This window comes from Elgaria multicarinata, chromosome 1 (genome assembly GCF_023053635.1).
Source record: "Elgaria multicarinata webbii isolate HBS135686 ecotype San Diego chromosome 1, rElgMul1.1.pri, whole genome shotgun sequence".
NCBI lineage: Eukaryota > Metazoa > Chordata > Lepidosauria > Squamata > Anguidae > Elgaria > Elgaria multicarinata.
The window spans coordinates 110,504,041-110,521,832 of record NC_086171.1 but is presented as its reverse complement, the minus strand read 5'-3'; the positions used below and the strand labels follow the sequence as shown (position 1 = coordinate 110,521,832).

General features: G+C 42.4%; 1 protein-coding gene across 2 annotated transcripts in view; it reads left to right on the top strand.

Moving 5' to 3' along the window:
- The window catches only part of BRINP3 (BMP/retinoic acid inducible neural specific 3), a 297,011-nt gene extending 282,259 nt beyond the window's left edge, over window positions 1-14,752 (top strand). For both annotated transcript variants that reach the window (XM_063134905.1, XM_063134914.1), the window contains exon 8: window positions 13,254-14,752. In XM_063134905.1, the coding sequence (XP_062990975.1) occupies window positions 13,254-14,370 (1,117 nt within the window). In that variant the 3' untranslated portion in view covers window positions 14,371-14,752. The remainder of the gene's footprint in view (window positions 1-13,253) is intronic.
- The last annotated feature ends 3,040 nt before the right edge of the window (window positions 14,753-17,792 follow it).

Sequence of the window (17,792 nt, the reverse complement as noted above, 5' to 3'; positions counted from 1 at the left end):
TTGTCCTGGATGGTTGGCCAGAGACCAAACATCAGCTACCAGTGGAAGCTACACCCTATTTCTCAATGAGAGAGGAGCTCAGTGTGCAAGATGGAATTCTCTTTAGGGCAAACAGAGCTATCATCCCAGAGGCAATGCGCTTGGACATAATGAAAAGGATACACTCCTCACATATGGGAATTGAGAGCTGTCTGAGGAGAGCGAGAGAATGCGTATATTGGCCTGGCATGAATGATCAGCTGAAAACTTACATGGCACAATGTGAGATCTGCAATTCTCTAGGTAACAGACAGCAAAAAGAAACACTCCACCCACATGAGATTCCAAAGAGGCCTTGGGAAAAGGTAGGAGTAGACTTATTCAAGTTGCAAGACAAAGACTACCTCATAACGGTGGACTACTATTCCAATTTCTGGGAGATAGACTCCTTGCTAGATACCCGATCTCGAACAATTATCAGAAAGCTTAAAGGACACTTTGCCCGTTATGGAATACCCAATGTTTTATTTTCAGACAATGGCCCTCAGTTTGTGTCTGAAGAATTTAGGGCCTTCAGAGCACAGTGGGAATTTGATCATCAGACATCGTCACTGGCCTATCCCCAGAGCAATGGGAAAGCTGAGTCAGCTGTCAAGACAGCAAAGCGTATTTTGGTTAAAGCCAAGAAAGCTGGGACAGATCCATATCTAGCTGTCTTAGACCACAGGAACACCCCATCACAAGGCTTGGATGCGAGTCCAGCTCAGAGTCTCATGGGTCGAAGAACTAAGACCTTACTTCCAATGCGAGGAAATTTGCTGCAGCCAGAAATCCATAACAGACGAGCTGACTCTATAGCAGAACAAAAATCTAGACAGGCCCATTATTATAATAAGTCGGCCAAAGATCTACCTGATCTACACAGTGGTGAGCAAGTCTGGATTCAGCCATCAGGGCAAGAGAACAAGGAATGGCGAAAGGCAGAAGTACAAAGGCAAGTGAACACATGGTCATTTGAGGTGGTGACACCAGAGGGTCAAGTCTTCAGAAGAAACCGTAGACATCTGCGGAGGAGCAGCCAACTAGTATCAAATGCAGGTGTGCAGAACCACAACCAAGAACAGCAATTCCAGGAGGAGAGAGCACCCACTTCACAGTCTGGCCTCCAGGAAAGAGGTCATTCGGAATCCCCTGCCAGAGAGACTGGGGAGATAGTTGAAATGTCCTCACATCCTAGGGATACCCATGATACCGCTTATCACCCCAGAGAAACTACATCACCTATAGCAAAACAAGTAAGAACTCGAGCAGGTCGCCTGGTACAGAAGCCACACCATCTACAAGACTATGTTTAACTTTTTTTTGGGGGGGGGGGGTAAATGGGAGTTGTAATGTATTGTTGGTTAAAATAAAAAAAGGAAAGATGTATCAATAGGTAGAACTAAGTGAGACACACAGGAAGTTAGATGGAAGAGGAAGTCAGGGACACAGACTTTGATTGAAGGAATACTCGCCCAATCAGGAGGTGACACAGCAGTCAGTGACTCAGCACTCTCAGGAGTCAGTCAGGGCTGGAGAGAAGTTAGTTAGAAGCAATGTTTGTTTGAGGCAATAAAAGTTTTATTTTTATATAATACTGCATTCCTCATTTGCAACAAACCTATCTGTGAAACAAATACAACATTGCAAGAAGATATCATAGGCAGCAATTACCAGAGAGGATTCCAAGTGAAATCTTTTGTGCTGCTTGGAATGTTCATTAAACAGAAACCCAGGCCCGCCATTCTTCACCAATGAGAGTGTAAGCAGGACATCAAAAGCAGTCGGATATATTGGATTTCTGATTGGCAAGCTAATGGGCACAAGATTTGTGCCTGAGGACATAACCTTTATACAGGGATTCATTGCTATTCAATGAAATTCACTCTGCCCAGCAGGAAATCCACAGCAGGGTAAGGGGAGTGTTGAAGCTCTGGGATTATCATTTCAGCTAGTGATTCTTCAATAATAGACTGCAATTATCCACCTTCCGTCCACATTATTGCCTTCCTAACCTTTCTCCTGTTTGGGTGTTCTTATCACACCTGCTTCCCGAATGAGGGAATTACACACACACACACACACACACACACACACATACACACAACCCAGCAAATTTCAGCTGAAGATATGTGTCTGTGTATACACACACACCAGTGCCAGTGGCACTTTAAAGGCTAATTAAGATTTTTCGGGGACCTCATCTCACATTGTCAGATGCATTTCTCTTGAAATGCAACACATCTGGTCGCACCTGGCAAATTAGCAAAACCTTTCTTTTCTCCTCCTGGATGTGTGTACACACTCTCTCACACACATAAACATAAGCAACCATCCACACCCTTGCCCCAACCAACTCAGTGCACTACTTCACACATCTGATGGTATGGGATCATGGAAGCCTATCCCATAATAAGTTTGTTTAGGATGACACATGACACAATTGCAATAAAGTTCAGTGGAATTAGTTCATACATTCATTGAGTTTTTCGATAATAATAATAATAATAATAATAATAATAATAATAATAATAATAGTTGTTGTTATTGTTTTTAGAGTTATTATTGTTTAGCCACTTTCTTGAGTAATTTGGAAAAATTCTAAAAGTATTTCAGGGGGAAAAGTCAGAGGCTTTTCCTTTTCCTTTCGTCTTAACTTTTTTTCTGTGTTGGTTTTATTTAAATTATTTAGAGATCCTGGATGCTTGTGTGTGCGTGTGTGTGTGTGTTTGCGTGTGCTTGTGTGTGTGTGTGTTTAAGCAACAAAACACACACACACACACACAAATGGAAGGAGGTGCTGGCTGAAGATGGTCCTGGGGTCCAAAATCCAAAATCCTGAGAGCTCCATCAGATGAGGGGAAACACACTTCCCTAAAGTCACTTCTCCACTCCTATTTTCATTGCTTGTTACTTCCTGTTTAGAAAGAGGAAGAAAGCAATGTGCACAAGACCCATTCAGTTGGCTGTTCTAATCGCACTGCTTCTCCTGCACACAGCAGGAGATAGCAGCAACTTCCATGTTTAAAAATACATTGGACTTTCTGAGGGTTTTTTTGTCGCACAAGGAAGGCCAGAAGGGGCGGGAAGCAGATGACATCGTGAGAGGGACCCGTGAAAATCTGAGAGTGCCCAGCAATGACCGTGCAATAAAATGCTTATCTGGTGGAGCTCTGAATGTTTATCTCAAATGCCAAAAGGCTGGGGAATACTGAGAGTTGTAGCACTTTTTCTCTTCCGCTCTAAACATGCATAGGATTGAGCCCTTAATGTTGTTTCACATTTATCCCTTTGGCCCTTGCATGCAACTGCAGGCATATCACAAGGAATTTGGCTGTACTAAATGCTACATATTTATGGACATCACTGAGTCACAGATGCAAAATCATCATGCTCAGGGCTGGATCTTCCCCAAGGAACTCCAGTTTATCATCAAAAGTCCTCAAGGACCATTAAAAACAACTTTGTGGAGGCTCACACATATAATAGGATTTAGTCCCATCCCGCAACCGCCACATAACATATACATATATGCCATGGCAGACTTGGAAATGTTGTCTCCATATTTTTACCTGTCAGAACAACATATTCCTTAATGGATTTTTTTTTCTGAAAGCAGTGAATGTTGATTTCTCAAATCCATTTCCCTGCTATTAATGGTAGCTTTTAAGAAATCGCTATGAGAAGCGGATACATTCAATTAATCCTTTCAAGAGCTTCTTGTTGCTTCCCACTCTGAAGAAATTTAAAAGGTGCCTGAGTGTGCTGCCTTTTTAAAGATTACACATTCCTGTCAATAAAACGTACTAAGTAAAAGCAAAATCTTATTAACACTGCTTTGGGGGACCAGTTAAGCCTTACTCCCTGTAGTATTAGTCAACATAAACAAATGGCAATGAAGAAAGAATATCCTTTCTGGAAGAAAGTAAAGTCTAGGAGTCTTTTTCAAGGGCTGTCCAATGTAATATATTCCTTTTGGTTAACAAAAATGCTGCATTTGTAAGTTTTGTCATGTGTTATCGATTGCAGTGTAGAATGCCATTTCTGTGGTATTATATCCATTACTGACCCTTGTAACTTTGTGCAAGATTTTCTCAGCTATACAAAGTATCCCAAAGAAAGACCCTCTAAACCAGTGGTTCCCAGTTGGGGGTCCGTAGACCCCAGGGGGTCAGCGTAACCCACCCAGGGGTCCGTGGCACCATTCACATTTTCACCATTCATTTCTGGAGTTCACTGACAACAAATTCCTACCAGAAGTAAAATAAAACATCACTGAACACCTGCATGATTTAGCGACTAACTTCTGAGATTACTTCCCTGCACCTAATCCTGAAAACTCATGGAGAAGGAATCCTTTTGAATGTGGTGATGTGCAACAAACAACTCTATCTGCAGATGAGCAATATGCACTTGTTTACGTGACTTGTGATGGTTCATTGAAATCATTTTTCAAAGAATATAGACTGGACCAATTCTGGGTGAAGGTTTTTCCTGATTATAAGAAGTTAGGTGAAAAAGCTTTGAAACATCTAGTTCCCTTTTGCTCCACATATCTTTGTGAACAAACGTTTTAGACATTTTATTATATGAAGAAAAAGCATAGAAATCGGCTCGATGTTGATCCAGATTTGAGATTAAAAGTAGGAAATATTGAACTGGATGTGGAAGGGATTGTTCGGGACAAAAAGAGGCATGATTTCTCCCATCACATTTAGGTTTAGTAGCTGCTAGACATGTCATAATTTGTTCAATTGTAAACTAGATGTTGGTAAAGTTAAATTCGTCTTTATATTCCTATCTAAATCATTGTCATTTTTGCGTGATAATATCACAAATTTTATGGTCTGTTTTTTTACCTAAAAACCTTTGCTTATTAGGGGCTACCCCTTATTTTCTCCAAAAAATTGCTTCGCACAGGTAACTACCATAGAGATAACATTTTTTTCAAAAGTTAGGGGGACCATGGCTTGGCATTTGAAAAACAAGGGGTCCTCAGTACTTAGCTAATTGGGAACTACTGCTCTAAACCAAACCAGTTCTCTGTTTGAGGCCTAAGGCTAACACAATGTTATCTAAGCTACATCTACACTACTGCTTTATAGCGGTATTGAAGTGCACTGGTAACTGTTGGGGCACAATTCACATTCCATATACTGCTTTCATAGTATTATATCCTGTTTTTTATTCCACATTCGTAATAATTTGACACAAGTTGTAGATGTGGCCTTGGTGTCTGTCCAGCCAACCTATACTATGGGTTGTTAAGTTGGACCCTCAACAATGGGTCAGACTATTCTTTTCGTTTGGCTTTTTTAGTGGGCCCAGTCTGTAGGGTTCTGAACCATTCAGAATCTTCACACATTGCATAGTTAAATTATGGAACTTACTACAACAAGATGTAGTGAAAGCCACCAATTTGGATGGCTTTCAAAGGGGGTTGGATAAATTCCTGGAGGAGAAGGCTATCAATGGCTACTAGCCCTGATGCTTGTGTGCTATCTCCAGTATTCGAGGCAGTAAGCCTGTGTGCACCAGTAGCTGGGGAAGATGGGTGGGAGGGTGCTGCTGCACCATATCTTGCTTTGTTGGTCCTTGGCTGATGGCTGGTTGGCCACTGTGTGAACAGACTGCTGGACTAGATAGACCTTTGGTCTGATCCAGCATGGCTCTTCTTATGTTCTCACATAGAGAACCTATTATAGGTAGTTTCATATAATATATATATATATATATATATATATATATATATATATATATATATATTCCCCATGAAGGGAGAATTATGTATCCAGAAAAAATCAGTTAATTCTACCAGCAGCTTAAAATAGATATATATTTTTTCAGGTGTGTATGGTGGGAATATTACCTGGAGCCAGAAAAGAGTCGTGAAAAAGTATGTTGGGGGAAAAGAAAAGAAAAAGAGGAATAGTCCAGTAGCTCAGGCCTCTGCAGTGTGGCTCCTTCCCATGGCACTCAGTAAATTCAGAAACCTGAGGTCATGTGGAGGGATTCTAGGCCACATCTCCTTCCCAAGCCAGTGTTGCTCCTGCTTCCAGTGTTGCTCCTGCTATCATGGGAAAAAGGCACAGTGTGGACTCGTATCAGATGATATTGGACTTCCAGCTAGAGATGAGCTGATTTCTCCTGTTCCATTCCATTATTGTTCTATGGATCCACTCTGACTAGGTTCATACCGCGCGGCAACCCATCATGGGTAACTAGCCGTGATGGGTAGTTGTGGCATAGAAGTCTTGATCACTTCCTGCAGTCTGGCTTATTTTGGGGCAAGATGCCGCCCTGACAGCCCATGGCTTGTTGTTCAACCCATGCTGGATTGACATGTCATCTGAACCCAGTAGAACCATTTCATCATGGGTTGCAGGAATTGGCCAGAAAGTGGTTGTCAGTGGTTGCCTGGCAGTTCTTAAAAAAGAAAAAAGAAACTAAAGACAGTTGAAAGGGATCAAGTGAATGGGTCCTCATGTGGGGGTGTCGTACCACTGGTAAGTTGGAATGAGATAATTTCAAATACCAAACTCCAGCAAGAGATTTAGATGGACCAAATTTCATAAGCATCTCTTTTGTCAACATTGCCAAATTGCATGGGAAGGAGAACACTGGAGAAACTTCCATGCTGTTGAAAGTACCGGGGGGGGGGGGGGCATACGGCCTTGGAGTCCATGCTTGCTGTGTATTGATGTCTACCTTTTCACAGGGCATTTTAAGGAAAAAGCATTTCTATGTAAAACATCCAAATAGAGAAATTTGATAATAAATGCCAAGTTCCCCAGAAGGAGAAGCAATGGACTTTCTAGGAGGCTCACAATTTGTATGTGACTTTGTTTAATCAATAAGCAACCAAGGAGGGCAAATCTGTTGTTAAGAAGATAAGAACGCACCATGATAGCTTCACAAACAGCTGCTCCTTATCTGACTGATATGGTACTTAAGTTTGATGAGCTTAATTAAAAATAATGAAAACTACCTTTTTAAAGGTTAAAGTGTGGTGGTTTTTTTAATGCTCTGACATCTTGGGGAAGCGTTAAGGCATTATCACTCTGCCAGACCTCAGATAACCAGCAGAAGATCTGCACAAGATAATAACATGAAGGTCACAGGCTAATTAAGGCAGGTGTTTTTGCTATAGACTGGGAGAGTCCAAGGTCTTTAGATGTGCAGATTAGGGGCATTTTCCACTGAGTATAAATGAAATGCATTAATAAGAAATATGTTTCTTTGCTTTAGCTGGTAGGATAGTTTTTCATTTAAAGAATTTTTAGGCAATTTGCCACCTGCCTTTTAACAAATAAATCCACTAATTAATCAATTATATTTAAGCCCATTTGTGTATTATTGAAAGCTCTGAGATGAAGGATAATTTGCAACTCAATAAAGAAATGCCATATAAAAGGAAGAAAGAAAGATTAACAATGGAGTAGTTTAAAAATATATTTAGAGTGAAATGTTTTGGATCATGTTCTGGCAGTTTGGCATGTTGGGAGATGATAATTCCTAAGGGTGGGGAAAAACTAAGGTATGACTGATAGAATGCTTATGGATTATCCTCTAGATTAGGGTGACCATAGTTTCCTGGAGGAAATTTCACCAGGTACTGCATAGAAAAGGGAATTGCAAGTAGAAGTGGAGGCATAGAATAAAGACAGGGACACAAGAGTTTGGATTAAACTAGGGCCTCTTTATTAATAATTAGATAGATTCATCCCTCCCTGGATCTGTATGTGACAGTGCAGGAATTACGTCCTTATCTCAGGTCACTCGCCTGGTTTATGGGCGAGCCACTCTCCAAAGCAAGGAGTCGGGAAATCAGGCTCTTTACTTATGTGACACTTTGTAAGTGTGGGGAGACCGCCCTATGACACCCCTGCCAACTGCCATAATGACAGCAAGTAGGTGAAGACAGGAGGGTCTCCAAAGGCATACCATATCCTGACACGTGAGCCGCATAGCCCCCGAGGAACAGGTCCTCTGGCTATGCCAATCACCAAAAGGTGCCAGAGTGCTCACCGTCCCTATCTAATATAGCCAATTCCTGCACATATCCCTGCCACGAATCAACCTAATTACTTACCCTCTAACGTAAGACTTCCAGTATGAAGTAGGCAAAACCATCAAGAATGGAAAAATTCCTACTCAGCCCCCCCACTCCAAAGGGAGTGACTGGCTATTCCCATACTAGAAGTAAGTTGGGAGCCGAAAATGAAAGAGGCCGATGCCTTGGGCTGTCTTTTATAGGCACAGCCCCACCCTACCTCACGTGGCCTACGTTTCCACACCACAAGGGGTGCCTTTACTCTGCTCCTCCCCCTTGCAACAACCGGCGTCCTGCCCAAGCCTTTGGCTGGGCGGACACTGGATTTTCAGCAGGTGTCATTTGTATGCATGCAGTACTTGGTGAAATTTCCTCTTCAACACAACATTTAAAGATTCAGGACCTATAGCAGAGTGACCAGATATAGAAGAGGGCAGGGCTCCTGCAGCTTTAACTGTTGTAATGAAGAGGGAATTTCACCAGGTGCTGCAGGCAGACAAATGACACCTGCTGAAATTCCTTTTCTATGCAACTGTTAAAGATACAGGAGCCCTGTCCTCCTTTTCATATGGTCACCCTACTCTAGATTAAGTCTATTTGGACTAAGACCTCTGAGTATATAGATCCAGAAGTTTTCCTTTTGTCAAGGATGTCAGTGTCCTTTGTTTGCAAATCAGAGGAACTGTGTGCAGGTGAGTTAAAATGCATTGCAACAGGCTGCTCTAGTTTTTGGTAAGAATTGCAGATAGGAATGTTGCGGGTGCCCAACTGAGTCCGATGGATTCCCTGGTGTCTGCCCCCCACCCCAGACCCAGTCAGGTGCATCTTTACTTTTGCATAAATAGGGCCTTTATGTCTGCCATTTACACAAGGGGGTAAATGAGAAATTTCCAGAGCTAGGGCAGACAGCTACCAAGCATTCATCAGGCCATGCTGAGCCTCAAAGGAAGCTCTCGCAGCCCACTGAACAGGGATGGATGGTGGCAGTAGAGTGAGTGTCTGACGGATCGGATGCAGGTGAGTTCACCTTTCCTAAATGCAGATTTTTTATGAAATCTTGTTCTTAGGTCTGTTGTAGTTTTCCCTAGATATTGCATGCAACATCCTTTTTTTAAAAAAATATTCAATTAAAGAAATCACATTAGTCAGAAGTGCAAATTACTACTATTGTAATGCAATAAGTTTTGTTAGTAACTGTGCTCCTAAAAGAGGTGGTTTCTTGGAGTTCGCTGCTGGCAATGAAATGCACGGATTTCCATTGGTGTGATCGTGGGTTGCAAATATCTTGTTTAAGGCCAGCTTTAACTAACAATTTACCCAAATTGGGTGGTTTTCTGAATGTGATGCATGGTGGAGAATTAAAGGCTTCTGTTAAAGGGGCATGATAGGATATAAAAGGGTGACTACTTTTCATTTCCTGGTGGTAATTAGGGGCAGCAGGATGGTAGTTCACAACAAATGGAATCTGGTTTTCTTTCAAAGATTTAGCCTTTGCGTCATAAAGGAGGGTATGCCTGGATATTAGTGTTGATTGATTGATATTGTAATCCACCTTGTTGGAGATGTTCTTTAAGTTTGTTACATCTTCTTGAAAAAATTTCGTCGTTATAAAAATACATTTTATCGAATATATCCCTTTGGATACATGTATGTGTGTTCTTATATAGTTGCCACATGACACATAACTAGTTTTCTGGGCATCTCACAAAACAAATGCAGTGTTAAAATGCAATATAAAACATAAACTATTCAAAACTAAAACATACTTAGAATATACCTTTTAAAACCAAGAGGCCCAGGCTCTGAAACATTAATCAATTTGAAGGCCTGAGTGGAAAAAGAAAGAAATCTTTATCATGAACCCAATAGACCACAAGGGACTAATCCACACCAGCCGTTTATTCAAGTGATAAATCAGTCTGCTTCAAACTTGGCATGTTGACATCCCTACTTAAGAGCTATCACAGTGCCAAGTTTCATCTCTTTATCTTTAAAAATGAGGGAGACGTAAGCATTTTGCTTAATTCCCATAGGCTATAATAGAGTGGATATCCAAAAAACAGAATGGACCTCCAATGGGTAATCCAGCAGTGTGAAGAGACAGAATCACTCCAAAACTCAGAGCTAAGAATTGCCTCATCAGAGCTCTGCTCTTTCAGGGGAGAGCAGACTTGCACCACACACCCCTACTCTGTATCTATATGAGGTGCTATCAACTTCATAAAATATATGTAAATTTTTCATGCTATAAAGAATAAAATCCTTTCCAATTTACTTGGGATTGGGGCTGTGCACAGACCCCCCCAATCCTGATCCTCTTCAGGCCGATCCGGCTGTCCCCCGCTCCACTCCGTGGAGCGAGATCCGGCTCTTTCGCCACATGGACAACAGAGGCGCCAGCGCCAGGTAAGCCAACCCCCACCCCCTTACCTGTGTCCATCATCGTGGGCTTCAATTGAGGCCCCAGCTTGAAGCCGGAAGAGGCCTTGGCCTTCACTTCCAGCTTCAACCGGGGCCTTAATTGAAGCCTGTGACAGACCGCAATGGACACAGGTAAGCCTCCCTCCTCCCTGCCCCCTTACCTGGCTCCATTGCCATCACTACAGGGACTGTGGTGGCGGCAGCAGTGCCAGATGAGTCCCTCTCCCCCCCCCCACTTACCTGTGTTCGGAGCTCTGGATCAAGGCGATCCTCTTCGCCTCGATTCACAGCCCCCCTGACTCGCTTTTCCTCTGCCTTTTCCGGAGGCGATTCAGGCTGCCTCGCTATCGCGTCTACGCTCCGAAGCAAAGTGGAGCACAGCCCTACTTGGGATAGACTGACCTGATTATGGCCTAGTTCAATTAGCCCACCCTGTGAAATCTTTACGTAGTGGAATGAATGATTCAGCATAGTGCAACTCCTTCCTCCACAAAAAATAGGGATGGAATTATGTGCATGGACCCTCACATGGTATGCCTGCAACATACTTTAATTTAGATGTGTGACTAGGGGGAGAGGTATTAGGGATATCACAAGACTCCAAGCTGCCACATTTACTGGACTCCCGACAGTTGAGTGCTGTGTGGTCTGTTAGAGCTCAGCAACTGCCTGTTCCTTCGCTGAGCCACCATTTTTCAGAGAAATGGCAGCACATGTTTTTGGTAAACTGAGTGCTGCATAAATGAGCCATCTATGCAACATTACAAGAGTAAATGGTCTATTAACAGAAAAGCCTGAGCCACCACTTTTTGCAATGGCAGCTCACTGAGGGGATGGACCCCCTGCTGCTGCTCACCAGGCACCAAAGGACAAAGTGGTGCCTTACACCATGGGATGAACTGGGGCACCTGACTGGTGGGGGATTGGCGAGTGGGGTGCAAGGCAGGCATGGATAAGGTTGCTCATCCATTATATAAAGACTTCACTACTCAGATTTAGTAGTAATTAGCTCGAATATACATTTCTTGCATTGTCGTATGCTTCTCTTGTTGACAACTCATTTGCTGTGAGGAAGAAAAGGCAGAATTCCTTCAAGTCAAATGCTGGAACCATTCAGTGCTGATGTGCTCATCTCTAAAATCAATGTGGTGTTTGGCCTGTTGTATTTAATGTGCCACAGCACTTTTTGAGCAGCTGAAGAACGAAAGTCCTCATCAGTAATAAACAGAATCCAATGTAGCCATAGCCAAATTATGCCATTTGACAATCGATGAATCTCTAGGACTGGGACAAGAATCCTGGAAAATGCAAAATACAATGAAGATCTCTGCCTTTCTCAACCATTGTCAGAGTATGTCATATCCACATGGTCTGTTTTCCTGGAAACTCTCCCTGCCCATATTCCACTGTAAGCTTCCTTTGTCGTCTAATTTTTGGGCTTGAAAGGAGGAAAATGGGATGACAGAAACATAAAGGGATATCTTAATCTGTTCTGCACATGGAAAAACTGTGCAGACAATGCTCATCCATTCAACAATAGGAATATTGTAACATCGTTCTAACATTCAGAAAATGATGCCTGAAACGACGTCAGTAAATCTTAGCATTCTGTATGTATGTTAGGGGACTGGGGGAGATAGCTTGTTCTTATTCTCACTACTGGGAAATCCTGGCAGTTGGAGGTGTAACAAAATGGACAACATGCACAAATCTGCACAACATATTTACAAAACAAAATGTGTGCTGCAAATTTGGTCTTCATCTGGAGTGGAGGACTTCGTTCCCACTTGAATGGGGTATAGCCTGCTCTTGACTTCTATACACTTTATACTTCCACAACACATGAATAAAAAAACCCCAATAAAACAAAATAATCCAAGAAAACCAAACCCTAGACGAGGAAAGTGTCCAGCTTCCCAACTCAACATCAGAGAGGAGCTATAATTGCTACATCAGGGTCCTGGGTTGCATTGAAAAAGAGGTGAATGTTCATGTCACATTATTTACAGCACAATCCTATAGATGTTTAGACAGGAAAAAAAGTTCTACAACTCCCAGCATTCCCCAGCCAGCCATGGGAAATGCTAGTTGTAGGACTTTTTTCTCTCTCCATAAACATGCAGAGGATTGTGCCCTTAACGTGTAAAATTCAGCCCCAAGAGGGTTATCATAGAAGTGGTCTGAGATGAAGAATCTCCACAATTTACTTTGGTTCCCTGGAATAACCTGAATCTGGGTGGGGGTGGGGTGGGGGTCTTTGTTGGCTAGAAACTGATATCCGCATGTCCCATGTTTTATTGGAGATTTTTCATTCAAAGAGCTATGTATATAATGGTGTATTCTGCATGCCACAATTACATCACATTATAACAGTATCCTTACAGTAGACCTGCAAGTTTGGTCAGAATTATTATTCCCCTACTGTAGTGTGTGTGTGTGTGTGTGTGTGTGTGTGTGTGTGTGTGTGTGTGTGTGTGTGAAGACTGAGAGATAATGGCTTGTCTAAGGCTTCACACTCCCCCCCCCCCCCCCATAAATTATGGCTGAGTAAGATTAAAACCAGGAATTTTCTATGTGGTGCCTCATCCTTTTAATCACTGCACTGCAGAAAGGGTATTTTATTTACTAAAAATCATGCCAGCAGGTATTCCCAATATGTCAAATAAAGTTTTATCCTTCAAAATGAGTTTAAAAATAGCTCGACTGTATTATTCACTTTGCATCTCACTTTGGATTCACTAATTTCGTCTTTACTTCACAGATCTTCTACCTACTGGTTGAACCGCATCCAGTCCTTTCTTTACTGCAATGAAAATGGCCTCCTGGGCAGCTTTTCTGAAGAGACTCACTCATGCACATGTCCGAATGACCAAGTTGCCTGCCTTGGCTCTTTGCCATGCATTGTGGGAGATGGTTCTGCCTGCTTAACTTGTGCACCTGATAACCGTACCCGCTGTGGGACCTGTAACACTGGGTACATGCTGAGCCAAGGGCTTTGCAAGCCTGAAGTGGCAGACTCCACAGAACACTACATTGGGTTTGAGACTGACCTCCAGGATTTGGAGATGAAGTATTTACTGCAGAAAATGGACCGCCGGATTGAGGTCCATGCAATCTTCATCAGCAACGACATGCGTCTGAATAGCTGGTTTGACCCCTCCTGGCGCAAACGGATGCTCCTTACCCTTAAGAGTAACAAGTACAAATCTAGCCTGGTCCATATGATATTGGGTCTCTCTCTTCAAATTTGCCTCACAAAGAACAGCACCTTGGAGCCTGTCCTGGCTGTTTATGTCAATCCTTTTGGAGGTAGCCACTCCGAGAGTTGGTTTATGCCTGTCAATGAAAACAGTTTCCCAGACTGGGAGCGGACTAAACTAGACTTACCCCTTCAGTGTTATAACTGGACGCTGACTCTAGGCAACAAGTGGAAGACATTTTTTGAAACAGTCCACATCTACTTGCGGAGTCGTATTAAGTCCAATGGCCCCAATGGCAATGAAAGCATCTACTATGAACCCCTGGAGTTTATCGACCCCTCCCGGAACCTGGGCTACATGAAAATCAACAACATCCAAGTGTTCGGCTACAGCATGCACTTTGACCCGGAAGCAATCCGGGACTTGATTTTGCAACTGGACTACCCCTATACTCAGGGATCCCAGGACTCAGCCCTCTTGCAGCTCCTAGAGATACGGGATCGTGTAAATAAACTCTCTCCACCTGGCCAACGTCGTCTAGACCTTTTCTCCTGCCTGCTGCGTCATAGACTCAAACTATCTACCAGTGAGGTGGTGAGGATTCAATCTGCTTTGCAGGCCTTCAATGCCAAATTGCCAAACACAGTGGATTATGACACAACCAAATTATGTAGTTAACCATAAGTGTGAAGCACAACAGAAAACAAACAAACAAACCAACCATGAAGGAGTTTTTACAGTGCTTTTGTGGAACAGTTTATGTTTGGAAGAGTAAATTTAAATTGTCTTTTCAATATCTGTCTTATATCAGTCAATAACGTTGGATGGCAATTTACACCCATGAACTTGCTGACAAATGAATATATTATACCTGCAGTTTTTTTTGTTTTTTGGTTTTTTTGGCTTTGTTTTATGAATGAAAATAAATACTGACACCAGTCTAGAAGACATTCTACTTTTTACAATAAATTTCATTTGTAATTTTATATGTTCCGTGGCAATGCTTTTGTGCATTACATCCTCTAGAGGGAACATAAAAGGATACCAATAAAATTTTGTAGCTGAACAGTTATTAAAAAGAAATGCTGTGGGATTCATTCTTTTCCCCCTCTCTGAAAATGAATAACATCCTTGATATTGCATGTTTGGCCAGAAAGGGGTGGCAGCTGAGCTAGACAAACACATTGCATTTTTTTAATACAAAAGCCAGTCAAAACAAAACTAAAAGCAACTTAACGTAAGATGCTTCTGTAACCCTTGAGTCATAAATCTGAATGTTCCTGTCAATGCAAAGTGACATTTCTTATTGATGGATTACTTGTCCCTTCACCTAAGAGACTTGACAGGGGCCTTGCCTTTTTCAAGATGCCATATTATGTCATGCATTTGCCTCAACTGGCTATATTTTCCAATTTGAAGAAGACAGAAGGCTGCTGCTAATCTTGAATGTGATATAATAATATCATCTGTCATGGCCATAGTATATAGTGCTGGGCTGAATCCTGCCCATTATTTTGGGAACTTTGGCTGTAGCTAGACCTAAGGTTTATCCCAGGATTGTCCTGGGGTCAAACCTGTTCATCTAGGTGCCACACAGGGCATCCAGCGCTCAGGCAGGGACGAACCCGGGATGATCCTGGGATAAACCTTAGGTCTAGCTACGGCCTTTCTCTCTCCCTGTGAACAATGCATTGCTTTTTCTGCCTCTTTCATGGGAGGGGGTGAAATTTGGAGAATTTTCTCCTTGGGGAGAGGGCCAAGGTTTCCACATACCTTTTTTTTAAGTGTAGCCATTTGCTGAGGGGCTTCTTCCTATTTTTTAGTTTTTCCAAAAACACCCTCCTTCCCAGCAATTCATATTGGAGACCATGTGACCTCACCCTCTACAATAAGCAGTCGGAAAGAATACCTGAGCTTCTATAAATGCCGGAGGTGTTTTGAAAAAATAAAAAGGAAGACAGAAGACCCTTCAACAACTGACTACATTTTAAAAAGTACGTGGAAACCTTGTCCCCTCCCCAAGGAGAAAATTCTCTGAAATGTCCACCTCTCCTAATCTCTCTCACTGGAGGTTTCATTCCCCCACCCCCACCCACAAAATGTCAAAAATGGAATGGTTGAAATTTTCAACCCAGCACTAGTAGTATAAGACAAACCTGGGGAATCTGAAGGGGGGGATTCTTCCAGAATGAACTAGCAGGACCCAGTGGTGGAGATGGGTGAATCTGGCAGTTTTACCTTCTCCTTCATTAGAAGTTCTTTCTCCCAAATATGAAGAATGTTGTGAAGTTTGATAAATTCTCATTAAAATCAAACTGAAATGAAATTCTCACTCACCTACTTCGTGGCTCTGGTGGGCACTAATTCTGATTCTCATGTAAATATGGTACTCTGGAAAAATATGGAGAACCGTGAAGGAGAAGACTACAGGAAACTTACCTCCTTGAGGTTATTCCAGGCTCCTTCCTTGAATGTTCACTTTTAATATGTCCATATTGTTAAGCAATGGCATAATCTATGTTCATATAAGTGCAGCCTCTTACACATGGAGATGTTGGCACGGGGTTCATTGTACCCAGGCAAGTGGGAGGACTGGATGTAGATACAAGAAGGGTGCACAGGCTTCCAGTTCTCCGTAATGGCCCATGTACACACACACATGAACACCAATGCTGTGTGAGCGGAAGGAATAGTTTTTGCAAGCTCACACATTGGTCTGTGCATACAGGAAGCAGTGCCCATGGCGGGGGGATTGATAACGAGCACTTTTACTTATAGACATCTAAGAAAAAATGTGCAGAAAGTATTCTGTCCAATAAGAAGACTGTACGTGATTATTCACTGGACTAATACAAGTGGGTAATGAGTGCAACACAGCTGGGATGATTGCCAAGCATTTGGGCACTCAGCACGTTAAAAATAATAATAATTTACATTGTTATGAAATTCATAGGATACCTTCAACAACTTATTTAAATGTGTTCAACTGCTTGTCATATTCAGATGTATCAATTTGGGGGCCCTTGATTAAACCCAAAGACTACATATTTATGAAAATTTGGAGGGTGGGGGACACAGATCAAGCCAGATGACAATTGATAGCACGTTATTAAATTTGCATTGTATGATCAAGCCCGAGCAAAAGTGAGGCTACAGCTGATTCCTGAGTCATCCACCTGTAAGAATTTGTTTGTTTTTGAGGTCAGAACAATGGTCACATGCCTAACAAAAGAGGTGGAAATATATTCCTAACACTCTTGGGGAGCACTGGAATAAAGCAGTGTGGAACATCCTCTAGACTTACTTCCACATAAGCTTTTATTGTTTGACACTGATTTACAGTGATCTCCATTGCCCTTATAGTCACTCCAGCCCCACCCTGGCTAGGTGTACCTTGTCCATTAAATTAGTTACTTTGTGAATGTGAAAGAAACATTATATTTCTAGTCTTGCTATTGTTTATTGGTCAGAGAAAGCTGGTCAAATATTTCTTTCTGCTCCCCCACTTCTTTGTTTTGGAAACTCCAGAATGTATTTAAGATATAAATGCTCCTGAGCCGCTGCCCCTGAGCCGCCCCCATGAACACATTCTGGGAAGCATTTTCCTAATCTTCTAGTATGAAAACAAAAATGTCACAAAGAAGAGGTAGGTGGTGGTGCGGGGGGGGGGGGGGGAGACAGACCAGGAAGAATATCAAATTCCATAGTTGAACTGTGGGCAGTTAAGTAGATGCTATCTTTTCTAACACTGGAATTCTGAAACCAGGGAAACACAGGCTGCAGATCTTTCTGCAGCACAGATAGGATGCATGCAAGGTTGAATTTACTTCTCTGAGAGAGATCTGAAAACCCCCATGGCCTCTGCTACACCCAGACCACCTCAATTAACAAATGCAGGTAAGTAAGTAACAACACAGCCTTATACATGTTCACTCAGAGGTTCTATTGAGTTCAATGGGTCTGAATTCCAAGTAAGTGGGTACAGGATTCCAGCTGAAAGGTGCAATCCTGCGGGGCTGCCCATAAGCCTCCAAACTTGGCCATGCAATGAAGAGAAGGAGGAGTGGCAGAGACAATCCTCACCTCCATGCTCCTCCTGC